The sequence below is a fragment of the Poecilia reticulata genome, chromosome 2 (genome assembly GCF_904066995.2).
Source record: "Poecilia reticulata chromosome 2, P_reticulata-male-v2, whole genome shotgun sequence".
Taxonomy (NCBI): Eukaryota; Metazoa; Chordata; class Actinopteri; order Cyprinodontiformes; family Poeciliidae; genus Poecilia; species Poecilia reticulata.
Genome location: NC_088831.1, coordinates 30,574,947 through 30,598,447, shown reverse-complemented (window position 1 = coordinate 30,598,447; position 23,501 = coordinate 30,574,947). Strand labels below are relative to the sequence as shown.

The following is a 23,501-nucleotide window of genomic DNA, read 5'->3' as shown; positions in this document are numbered from 1 at the left end:
AAACTTCACATTTCAGAACACTCGATATAGCATGAAAATAGATGTCTGCACAATCCGGCAGTGCAGCCAGAAAACGATTCCTGTTGTCTGAAGTAGTGTTTTTCTCGCCCCTATACTTTGTGTGTAAGTGTTTGTGAAGCATTTATGCTGATGGAATTGCGCCGCTGCAGCCCGAGCTACTTCGGAGTAAGATTGTGTTCTCGGCGGGAGTCCGGACAAAAGAGCTGTAGATCAGCAGTGCTTTGCTGAATATCTCGTAAGCATTAAGAGTGCAGCGAAAGAAAATGGCCATTTGATGGGGACGAAAAGATTGAATAAAAATGGTCATTTTGCAGGAAAAGAAATGTGTTGCATATCCAACTTTTGGATGGGATGTTTTGCGGAGGCAGCAGAAAGCATGGTGTTTGTCATGGAAATAAGGGGGATTACAGTCTTTGAGGTCTGAGATCAGTGGCAAAATATAGGAGGGTGTTCATTGGGCTTATTTAAAAAGCAATGCGGAGGAACATATGTGTATCATAAACCACTGGCCTTATTTTGCTTTGTGTTAACCACCGATTTTAATCACTCAAACTCCAAGCAGCACACAAAGGAGGGACCCAACACTTAGAGCCCTCATATATACTCCTTCAACGAGCTTCAGCGGACAGTTTTTTAAGTGAAACCATTCAAATCCTCTGGAGATCACAATGGGGGCTTGAGACAAAAACTGCTCTTGCATTCTTCTTGGGATGGCAGTGGTGTTGGCCAACCTAAACCCCACACAGAAGATTATTCATCTGCTGCAATTTTGAGGCTCAGGGATTGATGAGTTCTTCCCAGTGGTCTGGTTCGAGGAGAATTTTGTTTTTCATAAAGTGCCTATAAATCTCCTCAGTGCGAGTAATAAAGCTATTTAGAATCAAAACATCATGCAAAAAAAATCCCTTGTTCAATCCCCAACATGATGTTTCAAGCTTTGATAGCAGCAATTTTCCTGTCACATGAAAGGGAAGATTTAAGGATTCAGAAAAGGATTTTGTGTACCGTCTGTTGTTGTGACATCATTGTTCTTATTTCAAATGAACATTCGAGCGCGACACCATTAAGAAAGGGGGCGTGCACGTTGCCATCCGCGGTCATTATCAGGTGGATTTGAAAAAGCCGCGCTGCAGGACTCATAAACCAGGAAACGTGACAGAATCTCTGCAAAAAATCTTCTGTCAGTGCCATCAATCAAGTGGTGCCACTCTGGCCCGAAGCAAACCACCGTGGCATCAAACCAGAAAGAGCAAAGAGTGGAAAGCTCGCTTTTAAAACACACACCCAGCAAAATAGACCATGGCCTGCTGTCGTAAATCACGCTGCACTCTCACCAACAGCCTTTGAAGAATAAAAAAAAAAAAAAGGATGTATGAGTTTTAACAAATAAACATGCGGCATTTTTCAGAGCTGTAACTATGCACAGGGGATTGTGTTGGGAAATCTGATGGTTGTAGCAAACACACTGCAGTGTATCATTACAAAGAAGAAATTATCTCTATTTTGGATGACAATAAAAGCCATGTTGTAATTGTTGTTATTGTGTGATTTTCTGCCTGACACTATATGCTGCACATAGTCAAAACGGCACCATGATGTGACAAAAATAACAGTAAAATGTCCATATAGGAGGGTTTATGCAACAATTTCCCCTCCCTTATGTTGTACCACCATGATACAGCGAACTGCTTTGATTTATTGTTCACGCTGTCAAGAGGATGACACTTTGTTGATGCAGTGCTGAGTGAAAGGAATGACATAAACAGCTGAGCTTCGCAAGGCGTCATTAGATTTTACACTGAGGTTTGGTTTCTACTTTTTGCTATTTATTTTCTATGTTCTGTCATCAGTGTTTAACTAAAAACTATTTATTATTAATATTATTCACTGAGTACTTTTCAAAGTTTTTGTCCATTAATCTGAAATGTTTTTAAGCTCTAACTAGATTGTAGTACTTACATTAATTATGAAAAATGACCTAATTAATTACTTAGTTCATAACTTAAGCAGGTGACATCTAACTTTTCTAACTTATATATGGGTGGGGTATTTTTAACTCCTGATTGTGACTCAAGTTATTTTACACCACAGTTATACAATGACAACACATCCATAGAAATCTTGTCTGTTTGCTAAATGCCAGTAAATGAGTGAGAGATTTGTTTTTTTATTTTAACATACCCTTATAAACTTATCCTATGGCATAAAACATGCATATTAAGCATAACATGGCCTTTCTAGTGCGCTAACTTCCCATTATTAGTTCAGATAAGCCATCTCTGCTATTGTGCTTAAACACAAAATACAGCAGCAACTTCAGTATCTGTAACTGTACAACCAAGTGCATATTAATCCAGCCATTGCGATCCGAGAGGACAAAATCTGGTTCAATGGTAAAGATTATTACTTAAATAATACTTTAAAAAATGATACATTTAAAAGTTGAGATTAGGGTAGCTGAAAAGAACAGCTACAGTATGCTGAAGGCCCTAAGGGACTGTTAAAGATGACTAGACAAACTAATATACTAAATTTTGACAAATATATAATTATATTATACTATATAAATATAGTATATATTTACATATATTTGCTCCTTAATTTGTTTAAAACTATTAGAACCATTAATTTTTCATACTTTAAACCTCTGCACAGCATATTTTAATTGTCTGACAATTGCCAATTGTTCATTTAATGACAATGTTTATCTTTTCTTATCTCATTCTAAAGCTGTGGTTCAGCAGCAAGAATCATCACCTGCCAACTGAGAGGATATCTGTCTAATTCCAGCCCTTCCTGCCCCATGAGGCCTTGAGCACACATGCTAAACTCTTTAGGATTGTCAGCACAATTAGAAACGCTTCACAGATAACGATAATAAATATTTACTGTCTAACATGACAAAGCCAAAGTACTTAGTAATGTAACTGAATGATATATAATGAACATTTATCTTATAGAAAGATGATTTTTCAGCCTGTTTTTCCACCATGCATCACTTATCCTCAAAGAAACTCTTTAAATCTTTGGGAAAGTTGGATAAATTAATTGAAAATAGTAACACGGCATAACACATTATTAATTTTTATTCAGAAACAACAAATATTAAAGATGAAAAATGTGAACTTCGAGATAAACATAATGTAATTTATTAGTTGTATTCAAACATATTTTCTGTGCTTCATCACATCTTTGAATGCAATTTTATAACTATTTTGGATCTCATGGTCCTGACTGATGAACAATTAGAGCCCATTTTTTGTTCTTTGTTGGGTTTTGCAAAATTTTGTTTTCTTCGGATCACAGGTTTAAGCATCTGAAAGGACCGTTTTTATGACTGTTATTGTTTTGTAATTCATGCAAAAAATGTTGCAAAATGACACAACAAAGATGCTTCAATAAATAGTGCCTTAATGGAAGTGTAATTTACTCATGACTTTCAATCCAATTATACAGAGCATGTTGCTGAAAACAAACTATGCAATCTCTGACATCTCTAAAAGTCACGGTGTTGTTCTTGAAATTTTAACCCTTCTATTTGTGGATGTGGCTATTAACAGCTTTTATCATCTGCAGTTGGGTTTTCAGACCACAAACAAAAAGTGTTGTATGTTTTGTGTGTTGCCCTTTTGCATGAAACATCATAATACATTTAGCTTATTCTTCTGGGTATTTACGTTTACATTTTGTGATTACATTTTTCTCAACATGATAGTCAGTTAAAACTTGACTTCCTTATATGTTTCAACATTTTTTGTGTAATAGTTTTGTGTAATACAAACTCCTTAACTCTTTAACCAGCCTTCTCTGAACGTCATGTTTGTTTCAGTACATTCAGTCATGTCTCTAGCAAACATTTCATATTCTGTCTCTCTTGGTGTGCCAGGTTCAATTTTGCAAAAAGGAAAAAAAAAGAGTCTCAAAAGGATTTAGGTCAGACTTTGACTAGGTCAATTAAACAGCTTTCTTTTCTTTCTGGTTGAATTTTTAAGGTTGCTGCCCTGCTGAAAGGTGAATCTCACCAAGTTCTTTTTTTTTCTTGAAGAAAGCGACTTGTAACTTTTTTTCACAACATCATGCTGCCACCCCTTTGTTTTCATAAACATCATATTTGCAAACCTCAAACATACAGTTACTCTGTTAACAGGCTCTCTACCTGACCTGTGGATCTAGGCAGTGGTTCAGCAGGCCTCCTGACATACTTCCCTAATTAATGCTCACTTTACCCAGTCTGTCTATTAGGTGGATTGCCATGTCTTGGCACAGAATCTCCAGCACAGAAATAACTCTGTCGACTTCAGATTCCTCTCATGAGGTGAATACAAGATCTTTCATTGCATTCCCATTCCTTTTGTTTGCAGATCTAGCTGGAGACAACACTTATCCAGCTCTGAAGACAAACATGGTCAAAGTTACACGTCTGTGAAGACCACTGCCTCCATCACCGAGTTGCATTTGTATTGCTTTTAGGATATTTGACTTTTCCCTTTAACTTGGAGGTCTTTGCAGAAATTGTTGATATATTTCCAAGGACTCCTGGAGCAAGGCAGACGTAGCTGCAAGGTTTTCTAAAGCTGTTTCCATTGGCCTGTGTTTACCTGACACTTGGATTGACAGCAGAGTGATTGGAAATATCCACCATTCACCACCGTGAGCTCCTGAGTGCACGGAAAGTGCTTTTGTAGTCTGGCTGTAATGGGCCAAGTTTGAATTGAAGGTTGGAAAGAAATAGCCTCACTGCGGTCGCGCACTGTGAGGAACTGACACACCACAAATAATACTCAGAAGTGGGGTCCTGATAGCATCACAGCCATGGAGCAGATACAATAGCATGCAGGCCCTCATTTCAATGCACTTTCACAATGTCGTAATCTGCACAGTCAGATGGAGGGGAAGAAATCAAGTCAAATACAAACTCTGGTTCTGTCTTGTCTGTGTATTTTTCTAAAGATATAAAAAAAAACTCCTATATGTAAAAAAAAAAAAAAAAACATCTAATAAGTTAACATGACTTTTCAAATTATTACGGAAGAGTACACACCATCATGAGTAAATCTTCAAAAAAAACATATCAATTTCAATCACTGGGGTTACATGAACTGTTTCTTGAGCAAACCTTATTAGGTAATTTTATCTGTGAACAATATTCTCTTTTTTGAGCTAAATGAAACAAACACTTCATAAAATAAATGGGCATAGAAACATTGCATTACCACATTAAAGTATACAGATTTTCGACTGTGACAAATGAGTTACTGAGTCATTTTGGTTCAGTTCTATCTATTAGTTATTCACCACATCACACAATGAGTAAGTCACTTCAGATGCAGAAAAACATGACATTTGAAACCATATTTTCAATTAGAGAACCTAAAAAAATGCATCAAAAAAAAGTGAGAGCACACTAGGAACTGCTAATCAAAGATGGTCAAGGAATAGAAGAAATGTGGAGACTTTTCTGAACTCGAGCATGCAGGTTTGTGTTCACGCAATGTTGAGGAGAAAAAACATCAACACCGATCATAGAGAAGCAATTTCTGCTGCACATCAATCTGGCAGGGGTTATAAGGCAATTTGCAAACAATTCCCAGACAATCTTTTAGCAGTGAGACAGATTATTCACAAGTGGGAAAACATTCAAGACAGTGACCAGTCTTTCTGGAAACAGATTTCCATGCAGGTTCACTCAGAGGTCGCAGCTATAACAGAGCAATCTCTGGCATGTTTTCGGCTATAACAAGTCAGCAAAAGTCTTAGAGCAAAATGAAATAGAGTTCCAGGGTTATCAATACTTTTGCCATAACACAGCACAATGGTTTTATACAGAATAGCTAAAAATGAAAATGTGTGACACACATCACAAGATGTGTGATGTGTACCTACCTGTGTGTGTAATTGATACCTGATCAAAGCCCAAATAAAGTAGTATTTAGCCTACCAATGGGAAATCAGCCAGCACTGCTGCCAACCAACCAGATTAAATTGTTTGTATTTCTGTAGTTGTTCTCTGCACAGATTCTAGAATTTCCTGCACAAATAAAATCAGTGATTCTTGATTCTTGAACGGAACGTATTCGTTAGTGTCTTTTACCCAGAAAACACTTGGAGAAAATATCAGGAAAACCATAAGTGAAACAGTGACTGAGCAAGCCTACTATATAATTGACTCGGGGACCATCTCTATATTATTCTACATACGCTTTACTCAACAGGAGAGGGCCCACTTTCTCCAGATGCACTCAGACATCAAAACGAATTGAAAATCCTTCGGCACCGCGCCCCCAGTCCCCCATCCATAGCCCCGCGCCTGAAGCACGCTCAATCTCAATAAATTTCAGGATGTAAAGTTCCTATTTTTGTCAAAACCTAATAACTTCTACTTTCATTTGGGGGGGGTTTATTGTTTAAATTTTGTGCCTATGTGTTTTGTTTGTTTGCATGTCAAATATTGATCAATTTTCTTATTAAGAAAGGATTATTCTGTACAATTGCATTATACTTTTTTCAGCATTCCTTTTTGTTTCAATAATGAACAATGTGTGGTAGAAGAACGTATCTAAAAGGTAAACAGTTACTTCCATCTTCACTGCCACCTACACTTGAATGCTGAACATATGAATCCAACAAAGAATAACTGACATTAAGCGTAGCCAATGGTAGTTGTTTGAAGAGAATGAACAGCCAATCAGCTTTCGGTAGAGGGGTGGGACTTCCTGTATGTGGCGCAGTCAACAGTGGAGGCCCCACCCTTTGTGTAACCTACCGCCCGTCAATCAAAACAGAAATAAATCAGTCAGTTATCATCTATTTCTGCGCGTATGCAATCAGTTTAATCAGCTCAACATGCCCAGTACCTTGTGACTATCAAGACTTTCCGTTTAAAGACAAGTCACGCAATGACTGGTATGTTTGTTTTTGTTATTATTCTTCACCCTACGGAAGCTAACTAGCTAACTCGGGCTAGCAGTGATGCTCATTTGTGATACAGCTAATCATCGCTGTACACCTGAGCAGTTAAGTAGTTTTTTTCAATGATAGTGCTATTTCATGCCGGTTAACGTGATGGTGTTTTTGCTTACTTGTTCACCGACACTTTAAGCCGCCTTTGTAATTACCAGGTATGTACAGCTAACATTAGCAACAGCTGCTGTTTTACAGAGCTAACATCCAGTTTATTTTCACCTCCTAGCCCCAGAACAGCCGCTGAAACCGGATGAAATGGACGGCGGTCATGTCAGTTTTATCCAGCAGGATGAAGGCAGGGGCAATCAGGTAAGGTTTCACTCTTGTTTTTTGACCGCTTGGTGTAGTCTTGTCACCCGAGAGATGAGTACTGAAGTTCGGACATTTCAAACTTGGAACTGAGGGGGGTCTCATACCCTCGTTTGAACCTCTCAGGCAACACTCCTCATGAATCCCGCCTCCTTTATTAATACTGGGAAAGATTGTAAACTCCCCTAAGGCTTAAACCGGTTCTGGATTGGACCCAGGTGCTGCCTGAGGGGCTCAATATTGGGACAATGAAGTCCATTTCGTTCTTAAGCAATGAGTCACTGTCTGTGTGGCCCTGACTAATGGCCACCCACTTTCTTCCCCCTAAACTGCCCCGTTGTGGGGTAGGACGCTCAGCCATCTCCCCTCGACCTGCTAGCAACGACCTGCACTCAGGTTGAGTCGCCATCGTCAGAGGTGAACAGAGGTGCTGCAGCTGATGTGGTAAGTCAGCACCTCTGCTACATCTGGTTCAGTGTTGGCTGGAGTGAGTCGCTCAGTCGCTGCTCTTCAAAACTGGTGGTGGGCATTTAGCTAGATAAGCTTTTTCAAAGTAGAGCTGCATAATATATCAAATCATTGCAATATCACTAAGTGCAAAATCGCAAAAAAAAAAAAACAATCGTTTGTTTGCAATGCTAAGTTAATAGCTTACTATGTAGATACAGACAACAGGAAATAAGGTTTTAGGATCCCTCATCATTGCATGATGATAAAAAGAACGAAAAAGATGTAGAAAATCCTGTCACTGATATTGGCAAAATTCAATAATAACATCTCATAAGCATTTTTTCTGTTACTAAAAAGCCACATTACAAAGCAACTGCGTTTTAGTATCAGTTGTGTGAAAATCTAGCTGTTTTATCCACCAATCGATGACTACTTGTCATCGATTGGTTACAAGTATCGCGGTATACCAATGTTTTAAAAGGTTATGATTGCAAATTTTACACTAAAAAAGTCTGTTTAAAGTAGGTATGCAAAATGTGTCAAGTTACAGCCATCACTACAATACTGATGTGCGCCATGTGCTGCTGGGGTTGCAGTACAACCCCAGCAATTATTAATCACCAATTAATAATTGGTTAGATTAATTTACTTCCAATTTATTTTGGAGCTCTGCATGTCAATAGTATATTTGGCCACCTGGATGATGCATCCAGGTGCCCTTGATGCCTCCAGCTGATATAGATTTATTGATCAAGGAAGGCAAAACTTAGTGATTTCCCTCTTTCTTTCTTTTTTTTTTGGATGATGAAAAATAAACAGAAATAAATAGAAAATTTGGTTTGATCATAACTGATATCCTCATCACAACATTTTTTTTGACACAGTCCTGTCTTTCTCAGCCCTTTTGATAAGATCCCACAAAAGGTGTTGCAGTGACTTAAGTTTCTCTGGTTGTTAGGAGTATGGAATAAAACTTCGTTGCCTGTTCCCCATGTGTTGCTTTACTTCTGTTCAAATGTGTAAAGAATCCTACATTTTCCTCACGTTTACAATGAGGACAGATTTGGCTCTTTTAGCTTTTGAAGCACCTGTATATCTGCCAACAACTAGAGCAAGCCGTTTATTATTTTTTTCTATATTTTCATAGGTCTAACTTTAAAACTCAACGTGACGTTACTTTTTAATTTTAGGCATGGTTATATCTCGTACGACCCAAAATGCCAAGGGTCTCTTCTAACATCTCTTCCAGGTGTGGACTAGTAGAGCTGCAGCTCTATAAACAGCTAAAAGTATTATACAAATTGTGTTTTTATATTTTCTGTTAACTTCTTTTGCTTTTGTGGTTGTTTATTATTTACTAGTTACTGCTGAAATTTTCTTTAGTCCTACAAACACAAATAATGATTAAACAGCTTGTCGTGTTTTCTTTACTTTGGAATAGTTAAAATATGGTTTATTTTAGAGATGTGCCGATCAGGTTTTTTCCTGCCGATACCGATTCCGATCACCCATGAGGGCCGATCACCGATACCGATCACATAATTATCATTATTATTATTTTTATCATAAACACTACTGGTTACATTATGTGGATAAAGGGACCATGAATTCACCTTAATTTAGACAAAAACTTGTTTTTAATAACTTTTTCCAAGAAGAAAACTATAAACAAAACAGGCATTCTGCAAATTGTACTGCTATCGGTAATACTATCTTTAACAGACTGATAACACATGAAGGCTCTGAAGAGGCTAAATGATGCAAAGAGTCAAAATAAAACCTCTCAACATTGCCAAAAAAATTCAAGTATAAAACTTAACATTCAAAGGCAAATACAGGATCCATTACAATAAACAATCCTGAGTTACTGAATGAAAACTTCCTGATAGCATGGCGGCTAGCTGATTACTGCTAGTTCTGATTGACTGTTTCTGACTGAGCGGAGTAATTATGCAGAGCAGGGAGGAGATCGATTATTTTTTCAGAGATTATCTGTCTCGTGAGGACAGCGAAAGTTTAAATACGTATGTAAAATGTATTTTTTTAGGTTAGATGCTGCAGCTTTAAACAGAGGTTCGGTGTGAGAGTCACTACCAGGTGGAGCAGAAGCGACGCTCTGTCTGTGAAATATTACTACCTGTAGCGCGTAGCAGCGGTTCAACAGCGAGAACAGAACCAGCTTCTTACATCGCAGCTCGAAGACTTAAATAATTTTGCGGGTTGTTTGTTTAGCTTTCTGACTGTCATGCTAATCCGGGTGAGTGTTTGTAGCTGTGCGCTGCTTCACCTGCTATCTGATCCTCCATATCTTTTTTACTGCAGTGAGCCTCGATGTAGCCAAACTCCGTCAAATATGGCATTGTTTTTATATCGTATTAGCTTTGTCGTGTTGATGCATTTTGACGTGCTTCAATTTTCCGCCACAACACGCAAACTTCCACATCGCTTAGAATTTGTTGCTGCGCGTTTGCGCAGTGTGAAGGAAAGAGAAGACCAGCTGCACAAGCAGGCTGGGAAATGAGATGCAGGTGATCGGCAGCAATAGCCAATGATCGCCGATCACGATCATGCACTTTTTCACAAAAATCGGCCATTTATAATCGGTGACCGATCGATCGGCACACCTCTAGTTTATTTTAAAAGTTTTTAAACATTGTTATAATTTAGGTTTGATGATCAGTTTAGAGAAAGCCATCAAAGTTGTTTCTCTTTTCTGGTTCCCTCATGCTACTATTAAAGTTTGAGAACCAATTTCTCGCATCTAATAGGAAGGAAATAACGCCCTTTAAAGCAGCTGTAAGAAATTAATTGAGCCTTTCTGGACCTCATATCATTGATACTTAGGATGCAAACTTAGTGATGTTTTTAACATTTGCACGGGGTGATTTTAGTCCACAAAGGATATTTTTTTAAATATGACATTGGCACCCCTTGGAAAGATAAACACCCTTTGGAAAGATAGAAAAATTAGGTCTTGATTGTCATAATAAATTTACAAAATATTATAAACTGTTATAAAATTATATCAGAAAAAGTACAAAAAAAAGAGATAAACAACCTGCTTCACATTTTATTCGTTACACACTGCTTTTCTTAAGGTTTATTAACAAAATATTTATTATAAAACATTTTTACAGCATTAGAAGTTATAATATGCCAGTCAGTGTAGATTGTTTTCTCCAACAGTCCTTATTCAGATGTAGACCTCTGTTCACTTTAGATTAAATTTACTCTACTAATTAGCATTTTATAGACTTATGTTGACATTATCATCAACCTTGATAGTATAGTCAATACAGGCCACTATAAAGACCGTGGGTAGCAGATATTGGCAGCAGCGTTTGATCACTCTGTGTCACAGGAGGTAGTGATGTTTCTTGGGACATCCTTAAAGATTTCTTCCTCTTCTTGCAAACTATCAACCTACACAGTTTGGATTTGTAAACAATTTTGAACGTGTTCGTGCTACCTGACTTTACTACCTATTTGCCTATCATTTAAATATAAACAAATATTTCCTATGAATAAATCTTAAACAGGGAGTGTAGTGTAGAAAAGATGGTCATAATTTTGGATCATATTAGAAATTACTTTCCTAGGACAACTAGCATGTGGTATCATTTGTGTAGATCGTCAGTCATCCTGGACTTTAATCTTTAATGTTCGGTGAATGCAACTGGACTTCTCTTGTTATCTTAAACATTTCACCCCTCACTGTTATCACTAACAAGGCCATCAAGGTCACATGATGCTCTAACTCTACCCTCCACTGAATGTAAGAGTCAATGACACTAACCGTCCTGTCAAGTCCCCAATGATGTTGGTGGTTTTCCCTCTGTACCTACATATTTTGGACAGGGAACACATTTAGTTTGAGAGGAGAGTGAAAAAAGCCATTTATGTGAAATATGGAAAACCAACCTTGACCAGAGGAAATGACCTCATGTCCCATCTTCCTAACATCTACAGTGGTGCCTTGACCGGTATCCCCGGGCAGTTTAACAGAAATTTACACCTTGAGACACATGATCAAAATATTGCTCATGTTGACACTGTTGGGGACTTGTTAGACTCGTCAGTGTCAACAACACTTTAAGAGAGTTGAATAGAGGGCATTGCCAGAGTTTCACATGACCTGGATGGCCTTGTTAGTGTTTTGCCCAATCAATGTGATTGTTCTTATTTAAGCCTGATCTGTAAGTCCATTACGTCCAGCTTAAGTTTCAGACCAAAGAAGCCTTTTGGATTGGAGGTGAAACATCTTCAGTCTTCAGGATGGAGGATGGTCATGTTTTAAAAGAAATCCAGTTGCCTTTGCTTAATGCTCTAAAGATTACCATGTGGCATAATTTGGCATGTATGTTTTTCCCTGTCTGCCTTACAGGGAAAGTTCCTCCCAACAAAACATTTGCGTTTGTCTTGTCGGCTACAAGTCGCTTATGTTTTTGTCTGAATGTATTCACCGTGTTAGCAGATTTTCAAATTCCCAGCTCACTGTTCTGGTCAGGGGAGCGGCAGCAGGGATATTCCAGCTTAGTGCTGGAAGAAGTGCAACTATCTAGACAAGTGAGAAGAGTCAAGTTTGTATGTTTGACAGAAATTGGTTTTATTGAATAACACAAAACTGCACACATGTTGGGCTAAAACAACATGTGGCAATATGACCCTCATTGTAATATTAATGTAAAACATGGCCTAGGACAGCTTGGATGCTATTTGTAATAGGCTTTAGTATTTTAGATGTTCTGTTTTATGCTTTGTGTGCTAATAATATACACTCGCAACCCACTTTATTAGGTGAACATTGCTTATTAACACAAATCGTGAATCGGCCAACTACATGGCATCTAGATATGGTGAAGACGTCTTACTGAAGTTAAAACCAGTCATCAGAATAAGGAAGAGAGGAGAGTTAAGTGACTTGAATGTGGAAGGATTTCCATGAATAGCTAAATCTTCAGTTGGCAGTGACGGGTCCAAAAGAGGAAATATACAGTCAGTTGTTTTGTTAAATAGAAAGTGTCCTGTTTATTTCAGAGGAAAATTGGCTGAATGGCTTAACATGAAAGACAGCAGTAGCTCAGTTGTTACAACACAAGTATCAGAATACATCTCTTAACACACTGCAGTGGCAATTTGTAAAAAAAATAAAATGCCTGAGATAGGAGAGTACAAGCATGATTCATTCTGCCTTAAATCAATGCTTCAGGGTGCTGCTGCTGGTGGTGGTATAATGGTGTGGGGTAGATTATTTGAACATGCTTCCAGTCCCTTGGAGCTACTTCGGCATTGCTAAAGCACAACAACTTACCAGCTAATTATTGCTGACCATGTCCAGGATGTCCTCATCTTCTAATGGCTACTTCCATTTAGATAATTCATCACCTTACATAGCTCAATCATCTCAAACTGGTCCCTTGAACATGATTGGTTTGTTAGTTAGCACCAACTGCTTGAAGCTATTATGTCAATATTGACTAAAATTTCAGAGGGATGTTTCTGCCACCTTGGTGGATTTATGCCATTAAGTATTAAGGCAGTTCTGAAGAGAAGGGAACCATCTATTGACATAAAATTTGGTAAATTAGCAGATTATGCAACAAATGAAGATAAAGTCAAACTGATGATGGTCAGCAAAGATTTCTGGCTATTTTGGGGTGTGGTCTTCAAATTTCTGCTGCTGAATTTGCTTTGTTGCTTAATGGCATGAGAGAAGATTTTTAAAAACTGTACTGACCCTTTAATTTCTTTTCTTTCCTCAGACATCAGAGCCTTCTTCTCAGCTTACTGGGACTGAGAAATGGGAAGTGCTAACTCCCACAACAGTAACAAAAGATGATTCTGGAATAATACAGATTCAGAGTCAAGGAATTTTAACATCAAATGGACAGTACGTTCTTCCCCTCCAAAACTTACAGAGTCAGCCAATCTTTGTGGCGTCTGGCCCAGACGCCTCCTCTGCCAATTCAGTGCCTAACATTCAGTACCAAGTGATTCCTCAGATCCAGACAGCAGACGGACAGCTGAGCTTCTCCACGTCTGGTGTGGAGGGACCAACTCTGACTCAGGACGCCACAGGGCAGATTCAGATCTTGCCCGATGGCAGCCAGACTCTCAATGTGGCGTCGTCTGCAAACATCCTTAACAACCAAAACCTCATTTCACAGACTGGCAGCATCCAGCAGATCCAAGGGTTGTCATTTGGCGGTTCCACTTTTAACAACCAGGGCCAGGTTGTTACCAACGTGCCTGTGGGTCTGCCCGGGAACATTACCTTTCTTCCTATTAACAGTGTTGACTTGGACTCCCTTGGCCTGTCGGGCGCTCAGACTATAGCAACGGGGGTCACTGCTGACGGCCAACTGATTATGGCGAACCAACCAGGAGATAACTCGGAGAGTTTGGACAAGACTGATGATCACCTCTCACAGACACTACCGGGACATAACTCGAATGCACATACTGAGATATTTGTGCCAACGTCTTCCTCTCAGCTACACGTTCCAGCAAACGAAGCCGGTCTCCAGACGCAAGATCCTTCGTTACAATCGGTGGCTGCAGAGCAAGCAGACTCCAGCGCTGCTCTCCAAGAAAGCTTCCTCCAACAGAATCAGGAGCAGAATGTCCAGGTTTCCTCCGCTCAGTCCCTCATCCAGCTGCAACAGGTGCCCATTCAGACCACCAATGGCCAGATGGTTCAGTCCGTCGCTGCAGGGGGACAAAGCATGCAAAATGTCCAGCTCATCAACCCAGGAACCTTCATCATTCAAGCTCAGACGGTCACCCCATCGGGTCAGATACAATGGCAGACCTTTCAGGTACAGGGAGTGCAGAATCTCCAGAACCTCCAGCTGCCGACGTCACCCCCCCAGCAGATAACCCTGGCACCAGTCCAGACCCTGTCTCTGGGCAGCATCGGTGCCGGTCAGATCCCAAACCTGCAGACGGTGACGGTCAACTCAGTGGGCCAACAGGAAGGAGGAGGTGACGCAGAAACCCCAGGAGGTACAGCAGATCTTTGTTTTATATTACTAAACATTGAGATAAAAATCCTCTTCAGTAATAAAAACAAAAAAAAAAAAACATGTCATGGGTCTACCTACATGGGTCTACAACATTTTAATGCTGCATTAAAATGTTTTTTCAGTTTCAATGTTGTCTTGAGAGAAAATGATTTGAGTCAGCAGCCCAGGAGTGTTCAGCAACCCCTGGTAAGGGGTGTTGATGGGTTATAACTTAATAGCAGAAACTGGCAGCTGCTTGAGGTGCTCTGTAAGGGACAAAATGCACAAAGTGTCATTTTTTTTGCACAAGAATCATATTTAGTTAAAATGTACTACTAGATTTAGAAAGCATTTCATCTTTTCAAATTCAAATTGGAAAAATACTTAATTGATCCAACAGGAAAATTAATTTAGTCCATTTATCACAAATTGTTAATTCTAAGTGTGATGCCGTGAAACTGCCATATTGATATTTAAGGTTATCACACGGTGGGAATGAAAGTCTGACTTGAATCTGTTGTTAAATTACAATAAATTATTATTATTTTCACTATTCAGTTTACCTTTTCAGGGCTGTTTTCTGACTGATAACAGTGTTAATTGTTGAGATTTTCTCCCCTCAGTGTGATTTAAATGAATCTCATTTCTGAAGACAAATAAAAATGTCAGATGGCATCAATGAAAGCTTACATGTAAAGATCACTATAAATAATGACCACAGATGATTTAGTAACTTTGGTCTTCAGGTCCCAACATTGAACTGTCATGCTGTCATTGGGTGTGAGGGCACTTAAATAGAGTAGAACAACAATCCCTGATGTTCTTAATTACACCTGTGCTTCTCATGTGTGACAAAATGTCTGCAATCTTAAATCTTTGAAACAATGACTCATTTAACTAAACAGTCTCCCACTTTAAATCAGCAAAATATAAAAGAGGTTGTTTTAGACAAACTTACCTTCGGTTTTTAGTTTCTTTAGAAAGCGTATGGAAAATACAGAATGCATCCAAACAAAAACATAATTTCCATCCCACTTTGTTTATTTTTCCATAAGAACGGGTGTAAAATAAGAAGATTTAAGTTGTGCAGTTCTGACCATTCATTTCAGTTAAGAAATTCTCAAATGTTGCTTTTTTTTGTTAAAGCACCAGGGTAGATGCAGCGTAAAAGTAAATCCATCTAATCGTGGATTAATGTTTAAAACACAAATAAAATACTTTAATGTCTCAATTTGTTCTTTGCACACCGATGGATTACAATAGAAGTAATTATAAATAATTGTTTTGCATAAAACAAAAAATTATTGTGGCCCCAAAAATCTGAATCAAAACCTGAGATAGTAAAATATTACTACCTCTAGTAGAAACATCCCTTATGGTGGAGGATGTATGATTCTGTGGGTCTGTTTCTCCTCCATAGGTGCTGGGAGATGTGTTAGAGTTCATGACGACATCAGGAAATTTTAGATGGAAATCGGTCACGATTCAGTCTTTCAACAGGATGACATCACAGAATATTTGAACAAATCAACACGGAAAAGATCAACACATTTCCCAGACCTAAATCTTAGAGGAGAAATCGTGGAATTACCTAAAGAGGAGACCCAGGGACAAATGGGACTCTTCATGTTTTCTTTTTATCTAGTGAAATGTTTGAAGTGCTGATTAATCCTATCTTAATAGCAGAATAATGTAATTATGCCACTGGCAGCTTTGCTGCAATGTACATCAGTAGACACAAGGCTTTGTTTTTAACATGCCGTGAAGATGAGCATCTAGTTTGGACCAGAAATTACAGTACAAGGGAATATCAACAAAATTACCCATTATTCTAATAAATTAAACAATATAATATTTGTTGTTGCAACAAGATAAAATTTGCCCTCAAGCTCAGATAAACGGAAGTATTTTGCCTCCCTCTGATGTCACAGAAACACATTTAACATCTCTTTGTGTGAACAGACAAAATGTAGGTGTAAGGTGGCAACATCTAGTTCATTACTTAGTGCCTTGCATATAAATGGTGAATATATGCAAGGTGGGGCATGTGGACTTCTTTTTTTGTTTCTTTTGCAAAATAGTCATCGTGTAAAGTCAGAGTCCCAAAAACACAAATGCTGCTCTTAATAATAAAATTAGCCACTTTCATAATCCATTTACATTATAATTGTGCAATTATACACCAGAAAAGCACACAATAGTAGTAGTAAAAATAATCCGAACCGCACAGTTTTCTGGGTTTGGAAACATCATCATTGCAAATCTGTCCAATTTTTTCCCCCCTCTAAAAGCTATAAGCAATTTGATGATTGCCCATGTACAGATGAAGCAAGTTGCGGTTCTCCCGCTACAGACGGATCACGTAAACAGCTATTGGTTATTCAAACTGCCTATTGATTATCATTAGAAATGCTTTCAGTCAATGAGGTGGAACATTAGCTGCTGCGGCGGGTTGTTCACTGACATCCTTCACGCATCCTTTTCAGATATTCGGATAAAGGAAGAGCCGGACTCTGGAGACTGGCTGAGCGCAGATTCGACCCTGAACGCCAATGACCTGTCTCACCTCCCCGGCAGGCTGGGAGAGGAAGAGGACCAGCTCGGTCAGGAGGGCAAGAGGCTGCGCAGAGTAGCGTGTACTTGTCCCAACTGCAAAGAGTCGGGCGGGAGGTAAGAGAACCGGGCCTGCGCTCTCAGGCAGTTCTCAGACCCGGGTTGAGTTAAAACGTACCGCTTTCTGTGTTTGTCAGAGGGTCCAGCACGGGGAAAAAGAAGCAGCACATCTGCCACATCGTGGGCTGTGGGAAGGTGTACGGGAAAACGTCGCACCTGCGAGCACACCTGCGCTGGCATTCGGGAGAGCGACCTTTCGTCTGCAGCTGGATGTTCTGTGGGAAGAGGTTCACACGCAGCGACGAGCTGCAGAGGCACAGGAGAACACACACAGGTGGTGACCCGCTTTTTTGGTTCTGCACGGCAGGAAAAACATCCATAAAATTTGTAAAATTAGTTAATTTGTGCTCGTAAACCGAGTCACGTAAGAAATGTCAGCTTTGTCCCGCTGTTGACTAAAATGCGGGGACTGGGCACTAGTAGGGAAAAATGTCGGGTTTTTTTCTCATGAGTCTTTGTTTTACCACTAAAATGCCGGGACTGGGCACTAGCAGGGGAAAATAGCGTTTGTTTGTTTTTCCCGTGAGTCTTTGTTTTACCACTATCTGTCGGGTTTAAATTACATGCATACCATACACATCTGATCATTCAATATATCATATATAGTGTTCAAAACAAGTGACAAATGAAGATGAACTGATGTGATGTGAATCCAGACAGATCAAACTCAGCATAAGAACACAAAATATACTGAATTACAAATTAATTTGATAACTGCACCTGTACAGCACACTTAAATACAACCTTGGTGAACCATGGAAAAATGACACAACTTTAATTTGTTCTGTCAGTGCATTTAACAGTATAACAGCCAATGTAAAATAAAGAAACTAATAATAATAATATCCATCCATCCATTTTCTTTACACCTTTGTCCCTTAGTGGGGTCCGGGCGAGAGGCAGGGTTCACCCTGGACAGGTCGCCAGTCTGTCGCAGGGCAACACAGACCCACAACCATGCACACACACCTAGGAATAATTTGGTGAGGCCAATTAACCTAACAGTCATGTTTTTGGACTGTGGGAGGAAACCGGAGTACCCGGAGAAAACCAACGCATGCACAGGGAGAACATGCAAACTCCATGCAGAAAGACCGGGGCCGGGAATCAAACCCAGAACCTTCTTGCTGCAAGGCAACAGCTCTACCAACTGCGCCACTGTGCAGCCCGTCTAATAATATGTTAATTAGCTTGGTCAACCTATTGTTAATGTAAAACATTCTGTGCATTAGTGCATTTCTAGTTTTATTACGCAGGATCAGGGGTGAAAGTAAGGGGGTACAGCTTTAGAGGGGGTACGCAGTACCTGCAAGAGAGAGGAGCGGCTGTCTGCTGTAAAAAATCAGTGGGTTCACTGTTCAGCCTTGAGTTCACCCACTAATCAGCCGTGACTGATTAGTTTTTCAAAAACAATCTAAAACACGACTTAATCAGTTAATAAATAACTTTTTTCTAATTTCATATTGTTTCTGAACTGTTCGTGCTTTGCTGGAGCAGCGGGGCAACATGTCGATCGCGGAAGGTTTTGAGTCGATCTCGGCTTTAGGTGACAAACTGAACGCCGCCAGGAGGCTGAGACCAGAACGTCCTCCTCTGGCTGGCTTAAAACGTTGGTAACTTTATTAAAAAGCAACAACAAAATCAACAGAAGATGTTCAAATTAATGACCCAACGAATAATCTCAGTAATTATTGTTTCAACAAGGTGTTGCGCAATTCTGTGCGTTTTGGTTCCATTACCAAAATAACGAACAAGGCAGGAGTTTAAACCACCACTGTGTTCAGGGAGGCTTATTAATGATCGTAAAATAAATATCAAGCCTCCACACCTAATATCCTAACGGACTGAATGTTATATTTTTAACGTAATCTCGGGTCGGCTTGTGGAGCGCAGGAGGTTGCCATGGCAACGGGTGTGCTTTGAAATGACAGAGAAAAACGGAGAGTAAAAAGGTGCCAGTGGTTTAGAGTTGACCACCTGTTCGGTCGTTTTACCTTTCCTGTGGCGCATCACAGCCGCTGTAATTTCTGAACATTCAATAAACGAAAAACTTTGACTAATTACCTCATTCTTTGTGAGTATAAGTCATTTACAACAAACATCAAAAATCAGAATGTATATGTTTTTTATTAAGTATTTAACAAACAAATGGCTTCTACCGCGATAATTATGTGAAATTAAATTAATTGTCTAATATAAAAAATAGTTTGGTGCTGTCGGGCTCAGAGTCTCGGAGGCTTTTTCTTTATCAAACAATTTTGTTTTTTGCCTCTGATTTAGTGGAAATACTGATGTCGATGAGACTTTCTCCAAAATAATAACCTTTTTCAACCTTTATAGCTCCACTGTTGAAAATGAGGCTCTAACATTCACAAATTACAGTGAAATAAAATCCAGTCCAACATCTGGTTTGAGGTGATTCCTCTGGAACCTTTTGGAGGAAAAATATCCCAACTTCAGAAGATGAGCTTTAACCTAACAGAGCTCTGTGGTTCCTCCTGTCAGGGTGAGGAGGCGCCAGACATGGAAAACAAGGATCACTCCATGCCACGATGTTCAGAATTTAGGTCTCATGGCTTCTCATGGTGTCAACATTGCAGCTAGTGGACTGAGGGAAATACAGCTTTATTTTGTAGCAATTCAAGAGCTACCAGCTTTTATCGCTTCGGAAACAAATTAATCAGCACAGAAACTCCAAAGCACACAAGGACATATATATAATATATATTTCTTTTTTTTTGTCATAGTACCCCCAAGAATTTAAAACTACTTTCACCCCTGCACAGGATATAAAGGTCTGGAAAAAATGTGACCACTTAAAATGATCTGTTTCTCTGATTTATCTTCTTATAGGTTTTAGTCAAATAAAAATGTCTTTATTCCATGAACTACTGACAGAATGTCGCCTAAATTCCAAACAAAAATGTATTTAGTATTTATTTGCAGAAAATGAGAAATGGTCAAAATAACGATAACGACGTAGTGCTTTTGGACCTCAAATAACGCAAAGAAAACGAGTTCATATTCCTTTAGAAACAACAAAACTGATGTATTAACTCTGGCAGAGTTCAGAAACCAATATTTGGTGGAACAACCGAGACATATTGAGCGTCTAACTCTATTTTCTTTCTGATAGGAGAGAAGAAGTTCGTTTGCCCCGAATGTTCCAAGCGCTTCATGCGGAGCGACCACCTGGCGAAGCACATTAAGACCCATCAGAACAAAAAGGGCGTGAACTCTGGCGGCACCGTGGTGGCCTCCATGGAGTCGGCGGGCTCCTCTGACAGCATCATCACGGCGGGCGGAACCACCCTCATCCTCACCAACATCCAGCAGGGCTCGAACAACGCCCAGGACATACTGGCCAACGCAGAGATCCCCCTCCAGCTCGTCACCACGGTCGCCGCCAGTGAAGTTATGAAGTGATTTCCTCTCACTGACTTCTGCGTCTCTCATACTGTATACTCCAACTTGCATTTTTATTCAAGTTTTGAAGGAAAATTCTAGATTATATATATATATAAATATATATTTTACCACAGAAATAGTCCATCCCCATCTTTAGTTTCCATAGAGGAAAAACAAGCAAGTGGAGACTAAAAGGTGGAAAAGACATTGCAGTAAATACACAAAGAAATGCCTTATTTTGTACAATATTGTGTAGTTTAAATGCCACTTTGTTTAAATTCACTTATTTGTCAATTATGTATTTCTGGGAAACGTTATTGCTATGTCAAGCAAATATATTCTCACGTTTTGTTGCTATTATATCGGGATAATGTTTCAAGTGGTTTTTCAAGAGACACTCAGTCCCAACGGCAGAGCAAATTTTATGCAGCTGAAGTGAATCTATTAAGTCCATGCAAAGATTTCTTTAGTTTTTAATATTTTAATTATTATTATACATTGTTTTTTAACGGTCAGCCTGCGTCCAAAGTTATTGTTCATCCAGATTATATATATATATATAAATTTATTCATACCTACAGCATTAAGCAGGTGGGAATGGAAAAGCAATCAATTTTTTTATATACTTCCTCTTGAACATTGAAAGTGTATTTGTGATATCTAAATTTAAAATTGTTCCATTCTGCATAATTCATATGTTTTTGTACCCTTTTTTGGAAAAACTAAAATCTAGGGGAGAAAAGATGTGTTGTGATTTTAAAAGAAAAAAAGCCATTTACTTTGGAGGTATTTGCCAAATTTGACTCCAAACTCAGGGTGACTTGACTGCGTGCTGTAAGTAGAGGAAATCACCCGTATAGTTTTTCAGTCCATATTTCTGTTTAGTTTTTGTCTCTCATTTTTCAAGCAGCATCCTACGCTGTCATCATGCCATGTTAATATATGTATTAAATCATGTTATATATATACATATATATATAACAAACTATTTTACAAAAGTTGTAATTTTTTTTTCATTGGTTCTATCATGATATCAAGGATTGATTATTGAAAGTGGTACTTGTCAGCAGCACTGTTTTCATCACTTTAATCTTGTTATAGCCTCTTGGTTTAAAATGTTTTGTTGGAAACTCTATTAAGCCCAGCAGTGTCATTTTATTTCACATGTTCAACATTCCCCATTTTTTTTCCATTTTACAGTATGTTTTTATCTCTTGTTTGATCCCAAACTGTAAAATGAAATGCACATCCTCACTGAGTGGTGATTTTAATGGTGACGTGGGAAAGTTTGTTGGTTTTTTTTTTTCTTTTTGATCTATTCTTTTTTTTGGCCATTCAGGCTTCTTTGGGAGTTTTCTCCAACATGCTAAATAAAAACCTGCAGCTTATTAATGTTCTTTACTATATACTGAAGGTTTATCTTTATTCCACTCTTCTGTAAAAAAAAAAAAAAAAAAAAAATTGTCAGCTTATAACATCAATACAGACATTTTCTGTTAACCTGTCAATGTCCTTTCTGCTTTATTTTAACATTCTGTCCTTTTTAATATAACTCAGTGCAACCATCTGCTGTGAGTGATTTATTTCATGCTAATTTAACTAAAAGTTTTACCCCTTTTTTTTTCTCAACACTTTCACCGTTTCCTTCTAAAGAGAGAGGTTTGTTTTCCCTGCGTGTCCTACATCCTGGGGTAGCAGTCCAGTAGATGTCACTGCAGCTAAGGGAGCAGGATGAGAGCTATGTTTGACCCCTTGACCGTCCTCTTGCAGCGCTGCCAGGATGAAGATGGGAGTCACCGAGGCCACCAGCAGGTGCAGACCCTCAATTAGCTGCGAGTTAATGTCACACGGAAATGTCAGGGGGAGAACAAAGCACTGCCTCATGACTTTCAGCAAACCTCGCAGAGGCATGAGAGGTGGATGAATAAACGCTCCCAAATTTACCCGCCGTTTACTATTATCTGTAGTCTGAGTTTTAAAAAATGAGACTTTTATTCTTTGATATTAGATATTAAGTGCTACCCATGATGTTAATCAAAAACCGAGTTAAGAAAAATTAGCATGCGTGGTGTTTAGGAACACAAACGAAAAGATCACCTCTGAAAAGCTTTGTCAGGTCAGCGAGAAAAGCACGCGTTTTAAAGCCACACTTAATTTTGAACAAAGTACTTGAGAAAAAGAGGTCTATCATGCACCAAAAAGAAGGACTCGTCTGTTTTCTCATTTCTTTCATTTGCATAATTTAATGAATCAAATTCATTGTAATGCAATACCAAGTGCCCCAGCAACACAGAATGACAGTTTGAGTTAATGAAATGTGTTAACGGTATCATCATTTACTTGTATGTTAATTAGTCCAATTAATTTCCCCTGCTCGGTAATCTGAATATTGTAATAATCTTTGCTTCCCTGCAGGAATGAAACCTATGATACACAGACCTCAGGGACGATCAGTGCTGGGAATCAACGCTTTTTTTTTTTTCCCCTCTAAGTTTTGGGGACTGCAATGTAATCTTTTTTTTTTTTTTTTTAATTGGAAATGTAGTTATAATCATGCAAATTTTTACTTCAAACTTTATGGTGATTTGCCTGAAGGATGAAGTTTGAGAATGACACCCCAGCATTGTTTGATGCAACAGCCAGAGGTGTGTCTCCGGTCCTGACAACTTAGTG

General features: G+C 38.8%; 1 protein-coding gene across 4 annotated transcripts; it reads left to right on the top strand.

The window, feature by feature from the left end:
* Nucleotides 1-6,732: 6,732 nt before the first annotated feature.
* On the top strand, nt 6,733-22,395 carry sp3a (sp3a transcription factor). Of its 4 annotated transcripts, none has more exons than XM_008399117.3 (7): nt 6,733-6,924; nt 7,211-7,293; nt 7,642-7,737; nt 13,506-14,748; nt 17,234-17,417; nt 17,498-17,694; nt 20,557-22,395. In XM_008399117.3, the coding sequence occupies exons 1-7, from the start codon at nt 6,918-6,920 to the stop codon at nt 20,844-20,846; spliced, it is 2,100 nt and encodes a 699-aa protein (XP_008397339.1). In that variant the 5' UTR covers nt 6,733-6,917; the 3' UTR covers nt 20,847-22,395. The 4 variants fall into 4 exon arrangements, with proteins under 4 accessions (XP_008397339.1, XP_081459428.1, XP_008397349.1 ...); XM_081603302.1 differs by having other exon boundaries at nt 6,733-7,139; XM_008399127.3 differs by lacking the exon at nt 7,642-7,737.
* The last annotated feature ends 1,106 nt before the right edge of the window (nt 22,396-23,501 follow it).